At 41.0% G+C, this 18,905-nt stretch overlaps 1 protein-coding gene across 1 annotated transcript; it reads left to right on the top strand.

Annotated features, from left to right (window-relative positions):
* The first annotated feature begins 1,431 nt into the window (after positions 1-1,431).
* LOC123067514 (uncharacterized) lies at positions 1,432-6,876 on the top strand. Its single transcript, XM_044490276.1, has 3 exons — positions 1,432-1,438; positions 5,941-6,273; positions 6,383-6,876. Exons 1-3 carry the CDS (start codon positions 1,432-1,434, stop codon positions 6,628-6,630), a joined length of 588 nt encoding a protein of 195 aa, XP_044346211.1. The 3' UTR covers positions 6,631-6,876.
* The last annotated feature ends 12,029 nt before the right edge of the window (positions 6,877-18,905 follow it).

The following is an 18,905-nucleotide window of genomic DNA, read 5'->3' as shown; positions in this document are numbered from 1 at the left end:
GCTCCATATTTTCCATCTGCAATTTGTGAGACTTGATCCAGCTGTGTTCAACCTCTGCATGTAGACCTTCAAATGCAAGGGCCACACACAGTGGAGGAGGAGGTTCAACCCAAACCACCCACTTACACTCATCTGGTAACTTGTTACATCAGAAAAGAACAACAAATTTAGGAATTTGACATTAGCAGCAACCTAATAAGAAACAAACTGATAATATTAGTTGATTACATCAAGTGGGCATCCTAAAAAACACCGGCCAGTGCTAGACTCTACCCAAGCCACCCGACGAGCAGGAACTAGCCCATGACCAGGGCATCGATGCTTGGACCTCGATTCCAAGCCGGAAAAGGATTTGTCCGGGTAATGGTACTTCAAGACAAGCTCCACAATCCCCATCCCATCGACCTAAATCAAAAAAGAGCAGACAAATCCCCAAATCATGGAAACCCTAGAATGATATTGGGGTCGAATCCAAATGGAGTGCTTCACTTACCTCGGCATCCAAACCATCCACGACCGATGAGTTCAAGGACCCGAAGCTCGTCGTCTGCATCTTCTCCTCCCGTCCAGTCCTCTCCCACGCCTCTTGATCTGTTCTTCATGAGAGGCTCTGTTTGTTTTCCCATGTAAGCCCGAGGAGGACGAAGCGAAAAGGGGGCAATGGCAAGAGGGGAAAAATTGTCCAAAACGGAGCGCCGTATATGGTCGAATCCTCCCCAAACATGCACGGACACGGCCGGTCAGTGACCAGACATGAGAGATAAGAAAAACAAGTGACCCAACCGAACCCCTCATATCATCCCTATACATCCGGGCTACCCGTGAACCCTCATATTGAGGATAAATGTAGGAAGGATATGAGGGCTCGCGGACGCGCCCGATCAGTTCTCCATATAGGACGCGACCCACACGGACCACATTCTTTCTTTCTTTTTATTCTCTCTCTTCATCTCCACCAATCACGTGTGAGTGACCAGACATATGAGAAAGAAAATTAGAAGTGTGGCTGCATGGACGAATAAATAGGGGCTCAAAACAAACACGCCCAGTCACTGACTGGGCGCGTCTGCGGGCGTTCGTTTGTAACATTTTGTAACATTTGTTGACTGAAATTGATTTTTTGTCTTGAAGGAATTCAAGTCTGCATCAGAGTGAAAATTTTACACCAACTTAGGGACGAAATGGCGCGGAAACATTTTGCTGTTCTAGTGGGAAAATGAAAGTGAAAAGGAAAGACGGAAATGAAAACAGAATTTACAAAAGGGAAATGGAAGTGGAATCTTTTAAGTGAAAATGGAAACATAATCAGAACAACCTTTTCTGGTGGAATAAGCACGAGAGTGAAACTATCCTTTTTCATGATTATGGAACTTTCTATTTTTAATATGGGCATATGCTTGTTTATAGGGCAACGAACAATCAATGTGCAAAATGGCCCGTATGTGATGCAACAACTAGAATTGTGTTCTAGTCTACTATTGTGAGTATGCCATCAAAGCAATATTATTGTTTGAGCTACACTGCTATCTAAATGTATTGTTTTATGCCTTCAAGTTTTGTTTGCCAAAGCTGGACATTTTGTTTGCCACCTTTTTCCTTTCTTTTTCTTCTTTCTCTTCATCTTCATCAATCACGTGCAAGTGGTCGGACATATGAGAAAGAAAATGAAAAATGTGGCTGCATGGACGGACAAATACGGGCCCAAAACGAACACGCCAAGTCACTGACCGGGTGCATCCACGGGCGTTCGGTTGTACATGCTCCTAGGTCAGCCAGCCCTTCTCGCGAAAAAAATCGTATGGAGTGACGTCTAATGACCAGGAACGTTCAGTACATGAATCGAACGGCCAAAAATGTTATAGGCGTAAGAGGGCTGGGATTAGGTGCAATTTTACTGTCTAAAAAATGGAATCTTGATCTTCCACAGTTAGTTACTCAGTTTACTGAATCTTGAATTTGTGCGATTGCACAATTTACTGTCGAGTGCTTTGGTCATGGCTAATTATGGCGGTTATCGTTCTATTCTCCCATTCCATGGATCCTTCAGAAAATGAACTAGATTAAAATACTAGTAGGTAAAAAATATATAAAACTGTACCATTTGTTGACTAAATTCTTTTTTTCTTGAAGGAATTCAACTTTGGATAGGAGTGAAAATTTTAGTCACCATACTTAGGGATGAAAATGGTGCGGAAATATTTTGCTTTTCTAATTTGGGCGGTTATCGTTTTATTCTCCCATTCCACGGATCCATCAGAAAATGAACTAGATTAGAATACTAGTAGGTAAAATTATAAAAATGTACCATTTGTTGACTCAAATTGAATTTTTGTCTTGAAGGAATTCAAGTCTGGATCGGAGTGAAAATTTTAGTCACCATACTTAGGGATGAAAATGGCGCGGAAATCTTTTGGTTTTCTAGTGGGAAAACAAAAGCGAAGAGGAAAGACGGAAATGAAAACAGAAATTTACAAAACATAAATGGAAGTGGAATCTTTTAAGTGAAAACAGAAACACAAACACAACAACCTTTTCCGGTGGAATAATCACGGGAATGAAACTATCTGTTTCCGTGAATTTGGAACTTTCTGTTTTCATTATGGGCATATGCTTGTTTATAGCGCAACGAACGCACAATGTGCAAAATGGCCCATGTGTGACGCAACTACTAGAATTGTGTTCTAGTCTACTACTGTGAGTATGCCATCAAAGCAAAATTATTGTTTGAGCTGCACTGCTATATCAATGTTTTTGATTGTTTTATGCCTTCAAATTTTTGTTTGCCAAAGCTGAACATTTTGTTTGCCACCGTTTTCCTTTATTTTTCTTCTCTCTCTTCATCTTCACCAATCACGTGCAAGTGGCCAGACATATGAGGAAGAAAATAAAAAATGTGGCTGCATGGACGAACAAATACGGGCTCAAAACGAACACGCCTAGTCACTGACCGGGCGCGTCCGCGGGCATTCGGTTGTACGTGCTCCTAGGACAACCAGCCCTTCTCGTGGAAAAAATCAAGTTGAGTGACGTCTAACGGCCAGGAACGTTAAGTACATGAATCGGATGGCCAAAAATGTTATAGGCGTGAGAGGGCCGGGATTAGGTGCAATTTTATAAAATGGAATCTTGATTTCCACAGTTAGTTACTCAGTTTACTGAATCGTGGTTTTGTGCGATTGCACAATTTACTGTCGAGTGCTTTGGTCATGGCTAATTATGGCGGTTATCGTTTTATTCTCCCATTCCCTGGATCCATCGGAAAATGAACTAGATTAAAATACTAGTAGGTAAAAATGTAAAACTGTATCATTTGTTGACTAAAATTGATTTTTTTTTCTTGAAGGAATTCAAGTTTGGATAAGAATGAAAATTTTAGTCACCATACTTAGGGATGAAAATGGTGTGAAAACATTTTGCTTTTATAATTAGACGATTATCGTTTTATTTTCCCATACCATGGATCCTTCAGAAAATGAACTAGATTAAAATACTACTAGGTAAAAATATAAAACTGTACCATTTGTTGACTCAAATTGAAATTTTGTCTTGAAGGAATTCAAGTCTGGATCTGAGTGAAAATTTTAGTCACCATACTTAGCGATGAAAATAGCACGGAAATATTTTGCTTTTCTAGTGAGGAAACAGAAGCGAAGAGGATAAGACGGAAATGAAAACAGAAATGGAAGTGGAATCTTTTAAGTGAAAATGGAAACACAAACGGAACAACCTTTTCCGATGGAATAAGGACGGGAGTGAAACAATCCGTTTTGGTGAATATGGAACTTTCGGTTTTCAATATGGGCATATGCTTGTTTATAGCGCAACGAACAGACTCTGTGCAAAATGGCCCATGTGTGATGCAACTACTAGAATTGTGTTCTAGTCTACTATTCTGAGTGTGCCATCAAAGCAATATTATTGTTTGAGCTGCACTGCTATGTCAATGTTTTTGATTGTTTTATGCCTTCATTCAAGTTTTTGTTCGGCAAGCTGAAGATTTTGTCTATTTCGTTATGTTTTTGCCTATGATTCAAGGAGTATTTTAGTTCCGGTTTACACTCGCTTCCATCGCCGTGTCCGTGCCATATTCGCTCTATTTTCGTTTCCAATAGTATTTATTTCTTTATTTGTTTTCGAGGTTTCTTATTTGTTTCTTCTTCCACAAAAAAATATGAAAGCAAATGTGGCAGGAACTAGTTTCATCCGTTTTCATCTCATACTTGATAGGTTTGTGCCTTCATTTTACTAATTTCTGTTTAGTCTAATTTACATATGTTTGGTCTCAGTGCAATAGTCGAATCAAGTACCCAAACCGATTTCCGTGACGTCTTCTTATTGATCTAATTATTTGCCACTAGGTTAAGTTGCTTCCATTCACTTTTAGGTTCAGGAACTCTATGTCAGCATGAAAAGGTTGTTTTCCTCGTCAAACAAATTAGTGTATTTGGGGTTAAAAATGGTACTCCCTCCGATCCAAATAAGTGTTGTTATCTTAGTTCAAAATTGAGGTAAAAAATACTTACAAATTCTAAAAATGGTCATGAATTTAAAGACACGCAGAAAACATTTTACAAAATACATGATTGACCTTTTAATAATACATGGGTAACATTTTTTAGGACAATGTGATTTTGTTTCTTTTGAAAAGACGCGATGAATTTTTCTTAAACACATCAAATATTTTATAAGTCGCATGGTGGAGAAAAAAATCGAAAAGGAAATAAACAAAAGAGACAGGACTTTCAACACCTGGGCGCCCCTACACCCTCTATGAACAATAAATTCAAAAATAAAATACAAAATATGAAACTTTGGGACATCAAATATGTTCAAACTTTCGACGATCTTGCAAATTTTCAGGTACAAATAACATTGGCCCTAAACTAAAAAAACAAAATCACTGGTCAAATTTATGTGCACTTTTGAGCAGTGATTTTTTATGAGGGCTCCACGAATGGTATTTGTGGCTGAAATTTTGCAAGAACATCGGATCTTTGGTCATGTTTGATCCCTGAAATTTTCTGACTTTTTTCTTGCAATTTTGTTCGAATTTACTGTTCATGAGGTGTAGGGGCACCCGGGAGCTATGGACATGCAACTGAGTCGGATATTTTCAAAATTTCTCAAAATGTATTCAAAATAGATCTTATTTGAAATCCCTCATCATGAGAAACACGAATATGAAACAAAACTTAATTTAGGCTTGTTCTTCAAAAGATATGAAAAAAATTAAAAATCAAAAGCCAAAAAAATAAAAGCACGCACGAGGGACTCACTGCCCACGCACGTGCGTGCTACGAATCCTCTCCCCATAATAATATTGAAACGGTCAGGTAAGAAAGACAACGCTAAAACAGCCCGTACCAAAGAGTAAACACGCCGCGCTAGCCTGCATGAAAGCAAACCGAATCTTAAAGTATTTTTACCCTTTCTTTTGCGGGATAAAATACTTTTATCCTACGGTATATAAACATAGGTTTTCATTGAATTCACTCAATCAATTAATTATGAAACAAGAGAGCTGTTTCATCTTTGTTTTAAAGAAATATAAAAATGAATTATGAATAGATAAGACATGACTACTTCTCTAGACGAGAATTAGCAAATCCCTTTAAAAGAAACTCAGCGCTCCAACGCAACGGTCTCGTTCGAGACGAGAGAGAGAGAGAGACAGTCTTCATCAGCGAGAATCCTAACGTTTATCCTTTCAAAAAAAAAAAGAATCCTAACGTTTAGACGCACTTGATTTGAACGGCACCGCTCACGCCTTTCGCCCTGCACAACTGCTACCGGCGCCTATCCGTTTTCCTTGTGCGCGCGCTCCTGCCAAAACAGCAACCGCACTGCTGTTGCAAGAACTAGACATCGCCCTGCGTACACGCACCCATCTCCCCCGTAGACACTCATGAGTCTGGCGTGACGACCGAACCTCTCTATAAGACACCGCCAACGCGCGCGTTCGACTTCGATCACGCCACTCCAGAGACCAGAGTTTAGCAATGGCGGCCGGGCGAGCGTGTGCTCTTAGCGCGGTGCTTGTGGTGGTGGTGGCGCCGCTCCTCCTGGCCGGCGTGGCGGACGCCGACTGCTTCGACTACTGCTTCAAGGACTGCATCGCCAAGGACAAGAACATGATCGACTACTGCAACTACGCCTGCGACAAGACCTGCTACACGGGCGCGCCCCAGCGGCCCTTGGCGGCGGCTGCCGCCCCCGGCGACATGGGATGCCAGCTCTCCTGCGCCAGGACTTCCTGCCACCGTCTTGATCCAGGTAATCAGATTGGCACAGTTCATGTGCGCCATGAATTAGTAATGCGCAACCACTGCACTCACGTATGATGAGCCGACAACGACGATGTGGTGGTAAACTCTTTTTGCAGACCGCGAGGCCGCTGAGGCCTGCTTCGGGCAGTGCTATGACGGCTGCAAGACCAAGACTCTGCCGAGGCCTCTCCGCGCCGGCGCCGGGATGCCCACCACGTTAGGCCCGGTGGTCGCCGACCTTCCTTCATCCGAGCCGGACCCGGATGATGCGGTCCGTGCGTCGTCAGAGGCGCCCGAACATCAGGCGATGGGGCCACGTACACCGTTTTCGGAGATCCACGCTGCTCCTCCGGCGTCTGCGTAACAAGAATACCTCGGCGTACGGCCGTGACAGTTAGCATTGGCCGACCAATCGATATGTAAGCGCAATCACCAGGTGCGGAGGGATTAGCGCATGGACCAAAAAGCCGCGTGCTAATGGGTGTACACGTATTATTTGTAACACTGCTGAATGAAGTGTCTTAGGCTACTTGTAACGGGAAGTTCTCTGTATCAATATAGTGTACGGGTTTGTTAAACTCAGGTAACGGAGATTAAATTCAGTGGGCCATCCAGAATTACAAAATTTAAAGAACTCGCTGAGTTAGAAAAGGTGGACAAGGCTGCATTCTTGAGTCTGGATATATGCACTAGATGGAATGTCACGTATCTTATGTTGAAAACCGCAATCAACTACAAAAAAATGTTTGTGAGGTATGAGGAGGAAGACCCACTCTATACGTTGGATTTAAACATTGAGAAAGCTCTTGGTACTCTCTTGATAGTGATTAGGACAATGCTAAGAAAATGGCTGAATTTCTTGGACATTTTTATGAGCTCACTCTTAGTGTTTCCGCCACACTCCATGTGATATTTTGCTGAAGTTAATGTTGTGTTGGAAATGTGGGCTGACAATGATGATATTTTGCGTAATACATGGCCAAGAAAATGCAAGATAAGTATGATAAGTATTGGGGGCCTTGGCATGAGGAGGTGGTGAATGAGAATGACAAGGGGGATGGGAAAGCAAAGAAAAACGAAGAGGAGAGTGTGAACATGTTTGTATTTGTTGCAGCTGTTCTTGATCCAGGATTCAAGCTATCAAATTACATAAAACTAGCCATTGAAGAAACGTATGCTGAGTTAAATGGAGACAAAGTTTGGGAGAAGGTGAAAACCTTTTTGCATGCTTTGTTTGCAGAGTACAAAGCTATGTCCGCACCAAGTGATGCAAGTTAGCATGTGGGTGCTCCACAATCTGAACCAACTCAAAAAAGGGCAGGAAGGAAATTGGTCCCTTGGATAAATAAAAAGCTGAGAGTTGTTGGTGGTGGTGGTGAAACTAGCATGAGGAAATCTGAACTTGAGAATACCTACATGAAGAGAATGAAGCAAATAGTGATGATTTTTACACTCCAAAATGGTGGAAGGCGTATGCTGCTAGATTCCCAATATTGGTTAGGATGGTCGTGATGTGTTAGATGTCCCAGCATCAACGGTTGCATCGGAGTGGAGATTTAGCACAAGTAGATGTATCCTAAATGATTTTAGAATCTCACTTACCCCATTCATGGTCCAAGGTCTTGTTTGTACCCAAGATTGGCTAAGGATTCTACTACTATCAACATTGAAGAAGGTACAGTGGAGTTGTTAATGCTGGAAAAGGGTAACATGCTGTGATTGTTTTCTATGTAATTTTCTTTATTTCTGACTTTGTATGTTTATTACATGTTTATTTCATTCTTTTTCAAAACTAATTGAAGAGTTGGTAGTACAAAATCATCCAAGTTGAAGGCCCTCCAAGCTAGCAATAGGAAGTCTATTTGCAAGCCATCTGGGCCATCTTGCGCAGCTCCATCCTCTACTTTAAACATTCGTGAATGAGTTACAAGAATTGTCTTGATCATCACTCAATTGTTGTAGTACAAGAAAGATGCTCATGTTCTTGTTCTAGCTTTCTATTATTATCATTTGCAATATATGTTACAAAAAAGATGTTCATGTCTATTTATGTTACAAGAAAGATGCTCCTGCTCATATCTATATATGTTACAATAAATATGCTCCTATTCATGTTTAATTGTCTATATATATTACAAGATGCTCCTCATCATGTCTATTATATATTACAAGAAAGATATTCTTGTTCATATCTATATATATTACAAGAAAGATGCTCATGTCCATGTTTCTAGCTTTCTAGTTTCTACTATTACCATTCACTAGTACACGTCCGTGCTATTAAGACCCCACCTTCGCACATGATGAAGAAAAAAGCATGTGTGATGAACACATCACACACAAATATAAAAATAGAATTGTGTGTTGAAAAAACGAACATGTGCGAAGCTGGACTCAACACACACACTTATTTGTAAAAAATTGTTTTCGATTCGTTGGACACGGTTCGTGTAAACTAAATGTGTGTAATGATTTCCTCATCAGAGACCGTTCAATTGTAGGACTTGTGGAAGATGCACTGCAAACATTTTAAAGAATTGAACTGTATGCGTTGATTTCAGTCATCATGCATGGTTCTTTCGCTAGAACTCTGTGTAATTTATTTTTTAGTAATACCAAATAGTTCATGTGTGTTGTTGCAAAACCACACATTAGTAGATGGATAAGAACTAGTGGCAGTCCACGTGTCTTGTCAAATCAATCGCCCCTGCAGCAAGGACAGACATGGACTGGACTTTACTAGTTTTGTTCCTAGCGGAACGCTCGTCGGCGCGCATCCGTCCCGCCAATTTTTCACCCACTGTCATGCGTCGCCGCCACAATGGTACAATGCGAGTGTCGGTGCCTCTCTTCCCGTGCGTCTTCGAGCCTTATAGGCCAAACGTGGTGGGTGGCGGCTCTACAAAACCCCCGATAGCCTGAGAGGTCAAGAAAACCCTCATTTATCCGCTACCGCCGATCGTTCCAATGGCACCGATACGCTAGAACGACGAGAGGGAGGGTTGGCGCTTGGTTTTTCTACCGCATGACACATGCTCAACAAGCTTTGCTAGCGTGCATTCTTTGGGCCCCTGAAGAAAAACGTAAAAATACCTTTGAGTATTTACCAAACTGCTAAGAGTGGAGGAGTTGCAAGCTCTTCCAGCGGGACAGACTAGAGGTCAGGCCCTTGAGGCATCTCTTCTGCTGGAGATGGGTCTTAGTGAGAACCTGCTATGGAAAAGAAACCTTCGGATGGTGAAGTATCAAGCCCTTTGAAAAATCCTAAAGACAAGGGGTGCTCAAGCCATGGGGTCGAGGGACCGATCAGCCATGAACTTTTCCTAGATGAAAGCTTGGTGAAGGCTAACACTGCTAAGAAAAGGAAAAACACGAAAATTTCGGGCGATAAACCTCGCAAGGCGGGAGTGGTTGTAGAGAAGATATTGATGCTAGAACGTACAAATGACTTATGTCGGTATGGCAGTTGAGGGGCTGTTGGGCGTGCAACCCGATGATGGAAAGGGTTCTGCAAATGAAACTATCAAGAAGCATAAAAAGAAGGATTCAGATTTAACTCGATATCGGTGGAGGCTACCAGTGTGGTGCAGCCCTGTCGGGCGCAATGAATATCCTTAGTCTGAAATAATGAGGTTCTGGAAAGCCTGAGGCAGTTCATGAACTGTGCAATCTTGTGGACATGTTGCACCTAACGGTTGTCTTCTTGTCCGAGACCAAAATGCTTGCGAAGAAGTCCAAAGCTTTGGGGAATCAGCTAGGTTTCCTTAAAGCTTCTAGTGTTGAATGCACTGGCTTGAGTGGCCTAGTGATTTGCTGGACTAGTGATGTGATTGTGCGGCATAAGTCTTGTAACAAGTCACATATTGACGCCTGGGTTGCTTCCAGCGTGGGTGTTGGCAGAACTTGGAGGTTCATGGGTTTTCAGGATTTGCGTCAATTCAATCTAGCTATGCTTGGTAAACAAGGATGGAGACTCCTCACAAATTTGAACTCTCTATGCGCTCAAGTGTTGAAAGGAAAGTACTTCCATGACTCTGACTTTTTGTCGGCTAGGAAGAAGAGGAACTGTTCTCACACCTTGGGTGCTATTTTGAAGGAAGGACTGATCTTGAGATGGGGTTTATCAGAAGGATCGGGGATGGTGTCTGAACCAACATTTGGCAGATTCCTGAAGCTCCGGGCAACATACCTCTTTTCAAAAAACCTGAAGCTAGCGCCTTTGTTGTGTTGTCTAAGCTCATTAGCCCAGATGGTAATTAGAATTTGAACTCTCTCGAAAAAAATTGTGGTCCTGACATGCGTGCTCCGAGTTGTATTCCCTTGGGAAAGCTCTCTGAAGATTTCTGGGCGTGGTCTCCCGAATAACATGGGAATTGTTCGGTTAGATCAGCCTACCTCTCATTGATTAATGAGTCTCGCATGATCTCTAATTGGGCCACATACTCTCATGCTGATAATGACCTGATTTGCAAGAAGTTGCGGAGTACCAAGGCTCCCTCCCAGGGTGCGCTCTTTTTGGTGGAGGGTTATCCACGAGTTTTGGCCTGTTAACTCTAACTTGGCGTGAAGGCGTATTGAAGTTCCCAAGTTCTGTGTGGATTGTGGCAACCCAGAAGAAAGTTCCTTTCACTCCATGATACATTGTACGTACGCAAAAAGCTTGTTGCCACCATATGAAGAGTACTTGGGGCATAAAACTTCTTGTCTTCCATCCTCACACCTGGGTCAAGGATCTTCTGCACCCTGGTAATTGCAGCTCTTCCATCCTTCTCAATATTCCGTGTAGTATGTGGGCAGTCTGGAGCGCTCACAATGGTAGGAGACACGATGAACCTATGGCACATTTCGGTTGCTTGTCGTTGGGCAAGCGATCTGGCCTTTGATCTTTCTCAGCCAACCTCTCCCTCTGTGTTGCCAGCTAACCGCAGAAGTGGTCTCATGGAATGCTCCTCATACTGATGTCATCAAAGTAAATGTGGATGTAGCCTTTAATGCTAGTAATTTTAATGGGTCCTCCGTGTGGTGGTCAGAGATGTTGATGGCTTGCTTCTCGCTGCTAGGTCTAAATGGTACTCTGCTCTGCCGAATGCCTTGGTTGCTGAAGCTCTTGCATGCAAGGATGGTGCTCGCGTTGTTCATAATTGGAGATCGAGACATATCATGGTGGAGTCGGGCTACATGTCCTTAGTGCACCGTGGAAGTCCGGAACTGAGCACATGTCAAGCATTCTGCCCATTCTGTTGCAGATTGAAGAACTAAGCAAAAAAAATTCTTTCTTCTAATTTATCTTATGTTAAACGGGATGCAAATGTGGCTACTCACCTTACAACCAAGAGTGTTATAGCCTCTAGTCCTCTATGTATGTGGACAAACTTTATCCTTACCTTTTTGTCTTCGTGCATTCAACTTCAATGTAACCTTGCCTCTAGATGAATGAAACTGGATTTGATCTAAAAAATCATTTATTTGTCTTCTTTTGCAAGAAGTCCATTTAATTGCCAATAATTAATATTAATATAATTTCTTTGAATATAAGAAAATGTACATTTGCTAATTTTGCTGGGTTGCATATGCATATTTAACAATTAATTTTTATTAAATGTTCCGTGACAGCGCTCAAGGCATCTAGTTATTCGCAGGATATGAAGACCACATGGATTGACGTCACATGTGACAATGTGACATGGTTATTATTACTCCCAAGGATCCAGTGGCCGGATTGACTATGCCCGTAATTATAGTTTTAGCGTATGCACATGTAAAACACACACCCTTGTACCGGATCGAAAAGCTGACCAAATCGTATATACAAACCAGAAGAAATGAGAGGAAATGCGTGCGCAGCAACGAGCCCAATAATTACGCGGGTGCGTGTACATGAAGTCAGAGCAAACAACGTTACAATAAGCCGCAGAACCGAACCAAACGAACGCTGCACATGCGCCCGTGCCGGCTCTTGCGCCATGATTAACCATGTTTCTTCTTTCAAAAGAATACATAATTAAGCACACTTTTAGTCAGTAGCGCACTATCACTGTTAGCGGAAGAGATTTTTCTTTGATCTCGAATGGGCAAGACTCCAGGAACAGCACCCGTGGGCACGTTGTGATGCGTGCATTCCTTTCTCGTGACTTTGTGCGATTGGAAGATTTGTTTGCGAGAGTTAGGGGTGGATAACAGGCTTCTCGACTCGTTAAGGATTCGTCCGTTAAGTTCGTGCTCATTAAGGCTCGAGACATTAAACTTAACAAGCAAACAATTATGTTCAATTCTACTAGTTTAAAGCTCATTAAACTCGTGAACGCTCGTTCTACGATGTGTTACAACCTACAAGACAAGAGTATGGATGTAATTTTTATGAAGAAAGATGATGACCACATGAGAAGATGTGCTAGTTTGTTGCCTCCTATTGATTGTGATGGGTTGATCAAATTGAATAGATGAATTAGGCACCAAGAAAATACTTTCATATAAGATAAAATTATATATGTTCTAGTGTACTAACAAGCTTAACCAGTTGCTCATGAAACTTGTTAGCTCGTTTGTTATGCTTGTTAAGTTTAACGAGCTGAAATCGGTAATTGGCTCTATTCGTTAAGAAGTGACCTACGAGCTTAGAGCATCTATGACTACAATGAACATATCCTGTCCCTCAAACGTCTGTGGAAGCGTCCGGTCAGTGTCCAGCGTGTCCGTTTGAATCCTTATTTGTCCGTCCATGTAGTCATACTCCTCATTTTATCCATTACATGTCTGGTCACTTGCTTGTGACTGGTGGAGATGAAGACAGAAAGAAAAGAAAGGAAAAAGGTGGTCCGAAGCGGGTCGTGTCCTACATGACGGACTGATCGGGTGTGTCCGCAAACCTTCATATTCTCCCTACATTTGGTCTCAATATGAGGGTTCGCAGACAACCCGAACGTATAGGGATGATATGAGGGGTCCGGCTAGATTATATTTTTTTCTTCTCACTCATATCCGATCATCGGTTGTAGATGCTCTTAACGAGCCACCCATGCCCGAGGAAGAGCTTTGGATGTCCTCGTGTGCACACAATGGAAAGGCGGCAATAGTATTTACTAGTGCTTAGTGCTTAGTACATCTTCAATGCAAACCCCTAAAACAAACACGGTGTTTGTTTGAGGACATGTCCGGATGCGTCTGTGAACAATGGTACGGGAACGGGCCATTTCAAATCGGATTTGAACAAACCAGACAAATTCATGCAAATTGGATGATTTTCATCTAAACCGGACCAAAATCATTACATTTCTGAACATTTCAACTAAACTACATCGGACCAGGCTTTTTTTAACCTAGTTTAAATGATGGTCGGCTGCAACAAGCACCAGTTTCCCACGACATATCCTCCTCGTGCCTGGAAAGTTCACCGTGAGCCCGGGAAAATGAAGCTCTAGGAGGGGAGGAATAGTGGTGGCCTTCCTCGGACCCAAACCACTGTGGATTCGCAGAGCTGCTCTTCCTCACCGGAGTCCGCCTCGTCGACGGCGCCGGACGTGTCGGCCTCATGGTCGGGGCGTTGGGGTGTGAACAGCGATGGTGGCATGGCCGACGCGGAGCTAGCATGTATGCGGTCTCCTCCGCATACAATGATTTTCATGAAAGTTTTATTATATCCTTCTTGGATATCTATCACTTTGGGACTAATTTTATATATTACCATTGCTTATAACAAGCTCTCAAATGAATTTAAGTGAAGAACATGAGCATAAAAATTTTCATCTCTCAAAATAATATAAGTGAAGTATGAGAGAATTTCTTTAAAAATTAATGCACCACCGTGCTCAAAAAGATATAAGTGAAGCACTAGAGCAATTCCATAGCTTAAAAATTTTTAAGTGAAGCACATAGAACAATTCTAACAAATCCTATCATCATTATGACTTTTCTCAAATACGTGTGTCCAGTAAGGATGATTGTGACAGACTGAAAAGCAAAACATGCAAAGACTCATATAATACAAGATGCTCCAAGAAAAACTCATGTAAATAAAAATATAGGTCCATGTAAAATTACCAATGGTAGTTAGAAGAAAGACGGGATGCCTTCCGGGGCATCCCCAAGCTTAGTTGCTTAGTTCTCCTTGAATATTACCTTGGGGTGCCATGGGCATCCCCAAGCTTAGGCCCTTTTCACTCCTTATTCCTTCATCCATCGTGATCTCATCCAAAACTTGAAAACTTAAATCACAAAAGTCAACAAAACCTTCGTGAGATCCGTTAGTATAATAAAGCAAATCACCACTTTAAGTATTGTTGCAAACCCTTCATATTTTATTATTGCATTATATCTATTGTATTATAACTTTACCAAGGCTTATGCCCCCCCCCCCGATAAAATCCATAGATTCATCAAAACAAGCACACAATGCAAAAAAAAATAGAATCTGTCAAAAACAGAACAGTCTGTAGTAATATCGACTTTGACCATACTTCTATAACTCCAAAAATCCTGAAAAATTAGGGCATAGTAGGAAATTTGTATATAAATATTTTTTAAAAAATTCAGAATATTATCATTCTTCTGTGATTTTTAACAATTGTTCTACTGGGCGCAAAAGTTTCTGTTTTTCAACAAGATCAAATCAATTATCACCCAACATGATCCTAAAGGCTTTAATCGGCACAAACACTAATTGAAACATAAAAATGCAATCGTAATAGTAGCATAATTGTGTGAACACAAAAAAATATAAAAAAATTATTTTATTCATTGGGTTGCCTCTCAACAAGCGCTATCGTTTTATGCCCCTAGCTAGACATAATGCACATATCAAGTATTGTCATCTTTCTTCTTATTTTCTGTAGGTGTGTTTTTGTCAGGAGGCTTCTCAAATATAACTTGGAACACATTGTCCTTAGAAATTTTAGCATTATCAACTTGTCCATTTTGTATCCCCTTTGATTCTCGGCTACAATCCAATAATATTGTTGATTAACATCATTGAAAACTTGTTGGATAATATCCAAAATGGGAATTTCCATTTTAAGGTTCTCATAAATTTTTTGATTATTAACAAGCAAATGTCTTAATACATAATCACTATTGTAAAGGATCTCATTTATTACCGGTTTTTCGTGGTTCATACCATAAAAATCAAAGATCTCCCTAGATTCCCGTACTATGTGATTAAATTCATTCATAAGAACAAGGGTGGCTATCTTTTTAGCTTTTGGATCCTTTATAATGGGTAGCTCATAAAACAATCTTTGCAAGGTAGGATGAGTACAAATAAATCTATTTTCAAGTTTCAGAACTAATGCTAAAATAGTTTCCGCATAATTTTAGTTCTTTGAAGTATAGGAGCATTATCACATGTCATAGTTCCAACACAATAGAAGAATTCTTGGATGGTTTCTTTTCCTATAATGTTCCCTTGTCCCAAAACAAAAGTTTTAGCATCCAGATTGTCAGAACGTCCAATTTTAAGAGTTCTGTAACCATCTGTTTCTGCCATACCAACGTCACTCGTGATGTTAGGTTCGAGCAAACAAAAGATAGAATGAGAAAAATGCAAATATTTTTGTGATTTTCACTAAAATGTTTTAGAAGTGGGGGAGATGAAAATGAGAGGCAAATGGAAAATAATGTATATTGCAAGGAGATGAGATTTGTGATTGTGTACCTGAGAGATCTTGATGATGTCTCCCCGGCAACGGCACCAGGAATTCTTCCTGATTGCTTGTATCTCCGTTGGTATTTCCCCCAAGAGGAGAGGGTGATACAACACAATAACGGTAAGTATTTCCCTCATTTATGAAACCAAGGTTATCAATCCAGTAGGAGAACCAAGCAACACTATGTAAAAAACACCTGCACACAAATAACAAATACTTGCAACCCAATGCGTAAGAGGGGTTGTCAATCCCTCCTCGGTATTGAGATATATTAAATTGTATGTTATTAGATAAGTAGATCTAGCGAAAACACAAAATAAAATAAATAAATAAAAAGTACAACAAGTTATTTTTGGGTTTTTGGAAATAGATGAGGGGGCCGTAGATTTCACTAGTGTCTTCTCTCAAGAAATAACATACGGTGGGTAAAAAATTACTGTTGGGCAATTGACAGAAGAGCAAATAACTATGACCATATCCAAGGAAATAATCATGTATATAGGCATCACGTCCTAGTTTAGTAGACCGACTCCTGCCTGCATCCACTACTATTACTCCACACATCAACTACATCTAGTGTATTAAGTCCATGGAGAAACGGAGTAATGCAATAAGAATGATGACATGATGTAGACAAGATCTATTCATGTAGGAATAGACCCCATCTTTTTATCCTTAATGGCAACGATACATGCATGTCACTTCTCCTTCTGTCACTGAGATTGTGCACCGCAAGATCGAACCCATCACAAACCACCTCTTCCCATTGCAAAAAAATCAATCTAGTTGGCCAAACCAAACCAAAGTTTCGGAGAAGAAATATGAGGCTATAATAATCGTGCATATAAGAGATCAAAAAAGACTCAAATAATGTTCATAGATATATCTGATCATCAAGTTACAATTCATCGGATCCCAACAAACACACCGCAAAAAGTCATTACATCAAATAGATCTCCAAGAACATCGAGTAGAACATTGTATTGAGAATCAAAAAGAGAGAAGAAGCCATCTAGCTACTGCCTACGGACCCGTAGGTCTGTGGTAAACTACTCACGCATCATCGGAGGAGCACCAATGAGGATGACGAACCCCTGCGTGATCGTGTTCCCCTTCGGCAAGGTGCCGGAAAAGGGCTCTAGATTGGATCTCGTGGTTCTGAAACTTGCGGCCGCTGGAGTGGTTTTTCGTCGACTCCCCTATGGTTTCTAGAATATTTGGGAATTTATAGAGCTGAGAGGCAGTGGAGAGGTGGCCTGTGGGCCACACTACCCACCAGCGCGCGGTAGCATGCCCTGGTGCCTTGTGGGCCCCACGAGTTTGTAACATCCCAAATTTTCAATTTGGAATGTTATACATTAGATCATCATTGCATATCATATTTTATTGCATTTTGGCTTGATCCTAGGAATTCTACGCAACTCAAGGACCCACGGAGAGAGTTGAGAATTTCGTTATTTTCATATTCGAGTATTCTCAAATTTTGAAAAGAGGATCATTTGATTTTAATTATTTTATCTTTGAATATTTCTATTACAAAAATAAGAGAGAGGGAATAAAATGACTTTCCCAAAATAAAGAAATATTGGAGATTTAATTATAAAAACAAATAAGAATTTATTTCGGAGTTTTATCGCTATTTTATTTGAATTAGGAAAAATGCGCATTTTTTGAAATTTCATTTTAGGCCCAAATAAATGTTCATCTTGTCCGGCTTATTTTCAGAGGACGGGGAAAATTTATTTCAGATTTTGGAGTCCGTTTAGTATTTCTTTTCTTTCTTTTTCTGCATGTCAGAATTATTTTAAAAAATTCAAACCGACTTCGGGCCGATCCTGCTGCACGCCGCCGCTGACGCCGCCGTCCGCCGCCGACCTCACCGGACCCCACCGCCAGAGGTAGCCCGCCGCCGCTGCCGCCGCGGTTTTCTTCGGAAAACCGTACGTTTTTTTTACAAAACACCATTTATTTTTTTAGATCGGTTCATCGGTTTTTCTCGGTTTAGTTTATTTAGCGGACGTTCGTCCGTACATTCGTTTTAACGAACGGTTTTCACCATTTAGCCGCAGACAGCGAACGTTCGTTCGTTAGCCTGTTCGTCCGTTTTTTCTTTTTCTCGGATTTTTCGTGATTATTTTCGATTGCGATTTCTGATCCGATTTTCATTTTAGTATAACTTTTCGCTCGTTTATCGGAATCAGGCGATTCAAGCGCCTAGAGTTTCGTCTCGAAACCCTCTTTTCATTTAACCAACTGAAACAAGTTTTTGCCACTGTAAAATTTGACTTAGGTCCAGATTAGTAAACGAAGCTTGTTTCTTTCGCCGTTTGAGTTTCGTTGCTTCGTTTGATTTGATTCTTTTTGCAAACTGGAGTTCTTAAGTTGAACTTTCTGGTTAGATCTCTTATTTGAGTTTTACCCGTGCATTATATGAGTGCTTATTGTATGCTTATTTGTTTGCGATAGAGTACCCGAAGTGCGCAGCGTGCTACTACGAGTCTCTAGGTTTCACAGATCATCAGCAAGGCAAGTAACACTTTGATCATACCTCTTTACTACCCAGTTTTATTGCATTAGATCAATCCTCAAACAATTGCATGGTTAGGATCTGATTAATATGTGGGTTTTGGGAAGTACATGAGGTAGTACCTATTGTCCTGTTTATTATCAAACCTTTGGGAGTTACTTCTACGTTTGCTTATATGGCTATGCTATGCTAGTAGACATGGATTGGGTGAGTGTATCCATGACAGATTTGAGTATTGTTAATTAATGGTTCAACTTAAGGTGGCAACTTTAATACACATCTGGGTGGATTGAGGCACCTAGGGAACCCAGCGTTGCCTGTATTCTTTGGAAATCCCGGGGTACCGTGTGATTCTCCTATGGACCGCCACCCAGACTCAAAGGGATCATGAGATTATTCATGCTAGAAACTTCCGTGTGCAGCCGCAAGCTACTATGGGCTCTAGCATAGTTGAGTATGTTGCGTGACCTCTTT

Source organism: Triticum aestivum, chromosome 3B, assembly GCF_018294505.1.
Source record: "Triticum aestivum cultivar Chinese Spring chromosome 3B, IWGSC CS RefSeq v2.1, whole genome shotgun sequence".
In the NCBI taxonomy this organism is placed as follows: Eukaryota; Viridiplantae; Streptophyta; class Magnoliopsida; order Poales; family Poaceae; genus Triticum; species Triticum aestivum.
The sequence above is the reverse complement of the archived record's forward strand: the minus strand, read 5'-3'. Positions and strand labels throughout refer to the sequence as shown.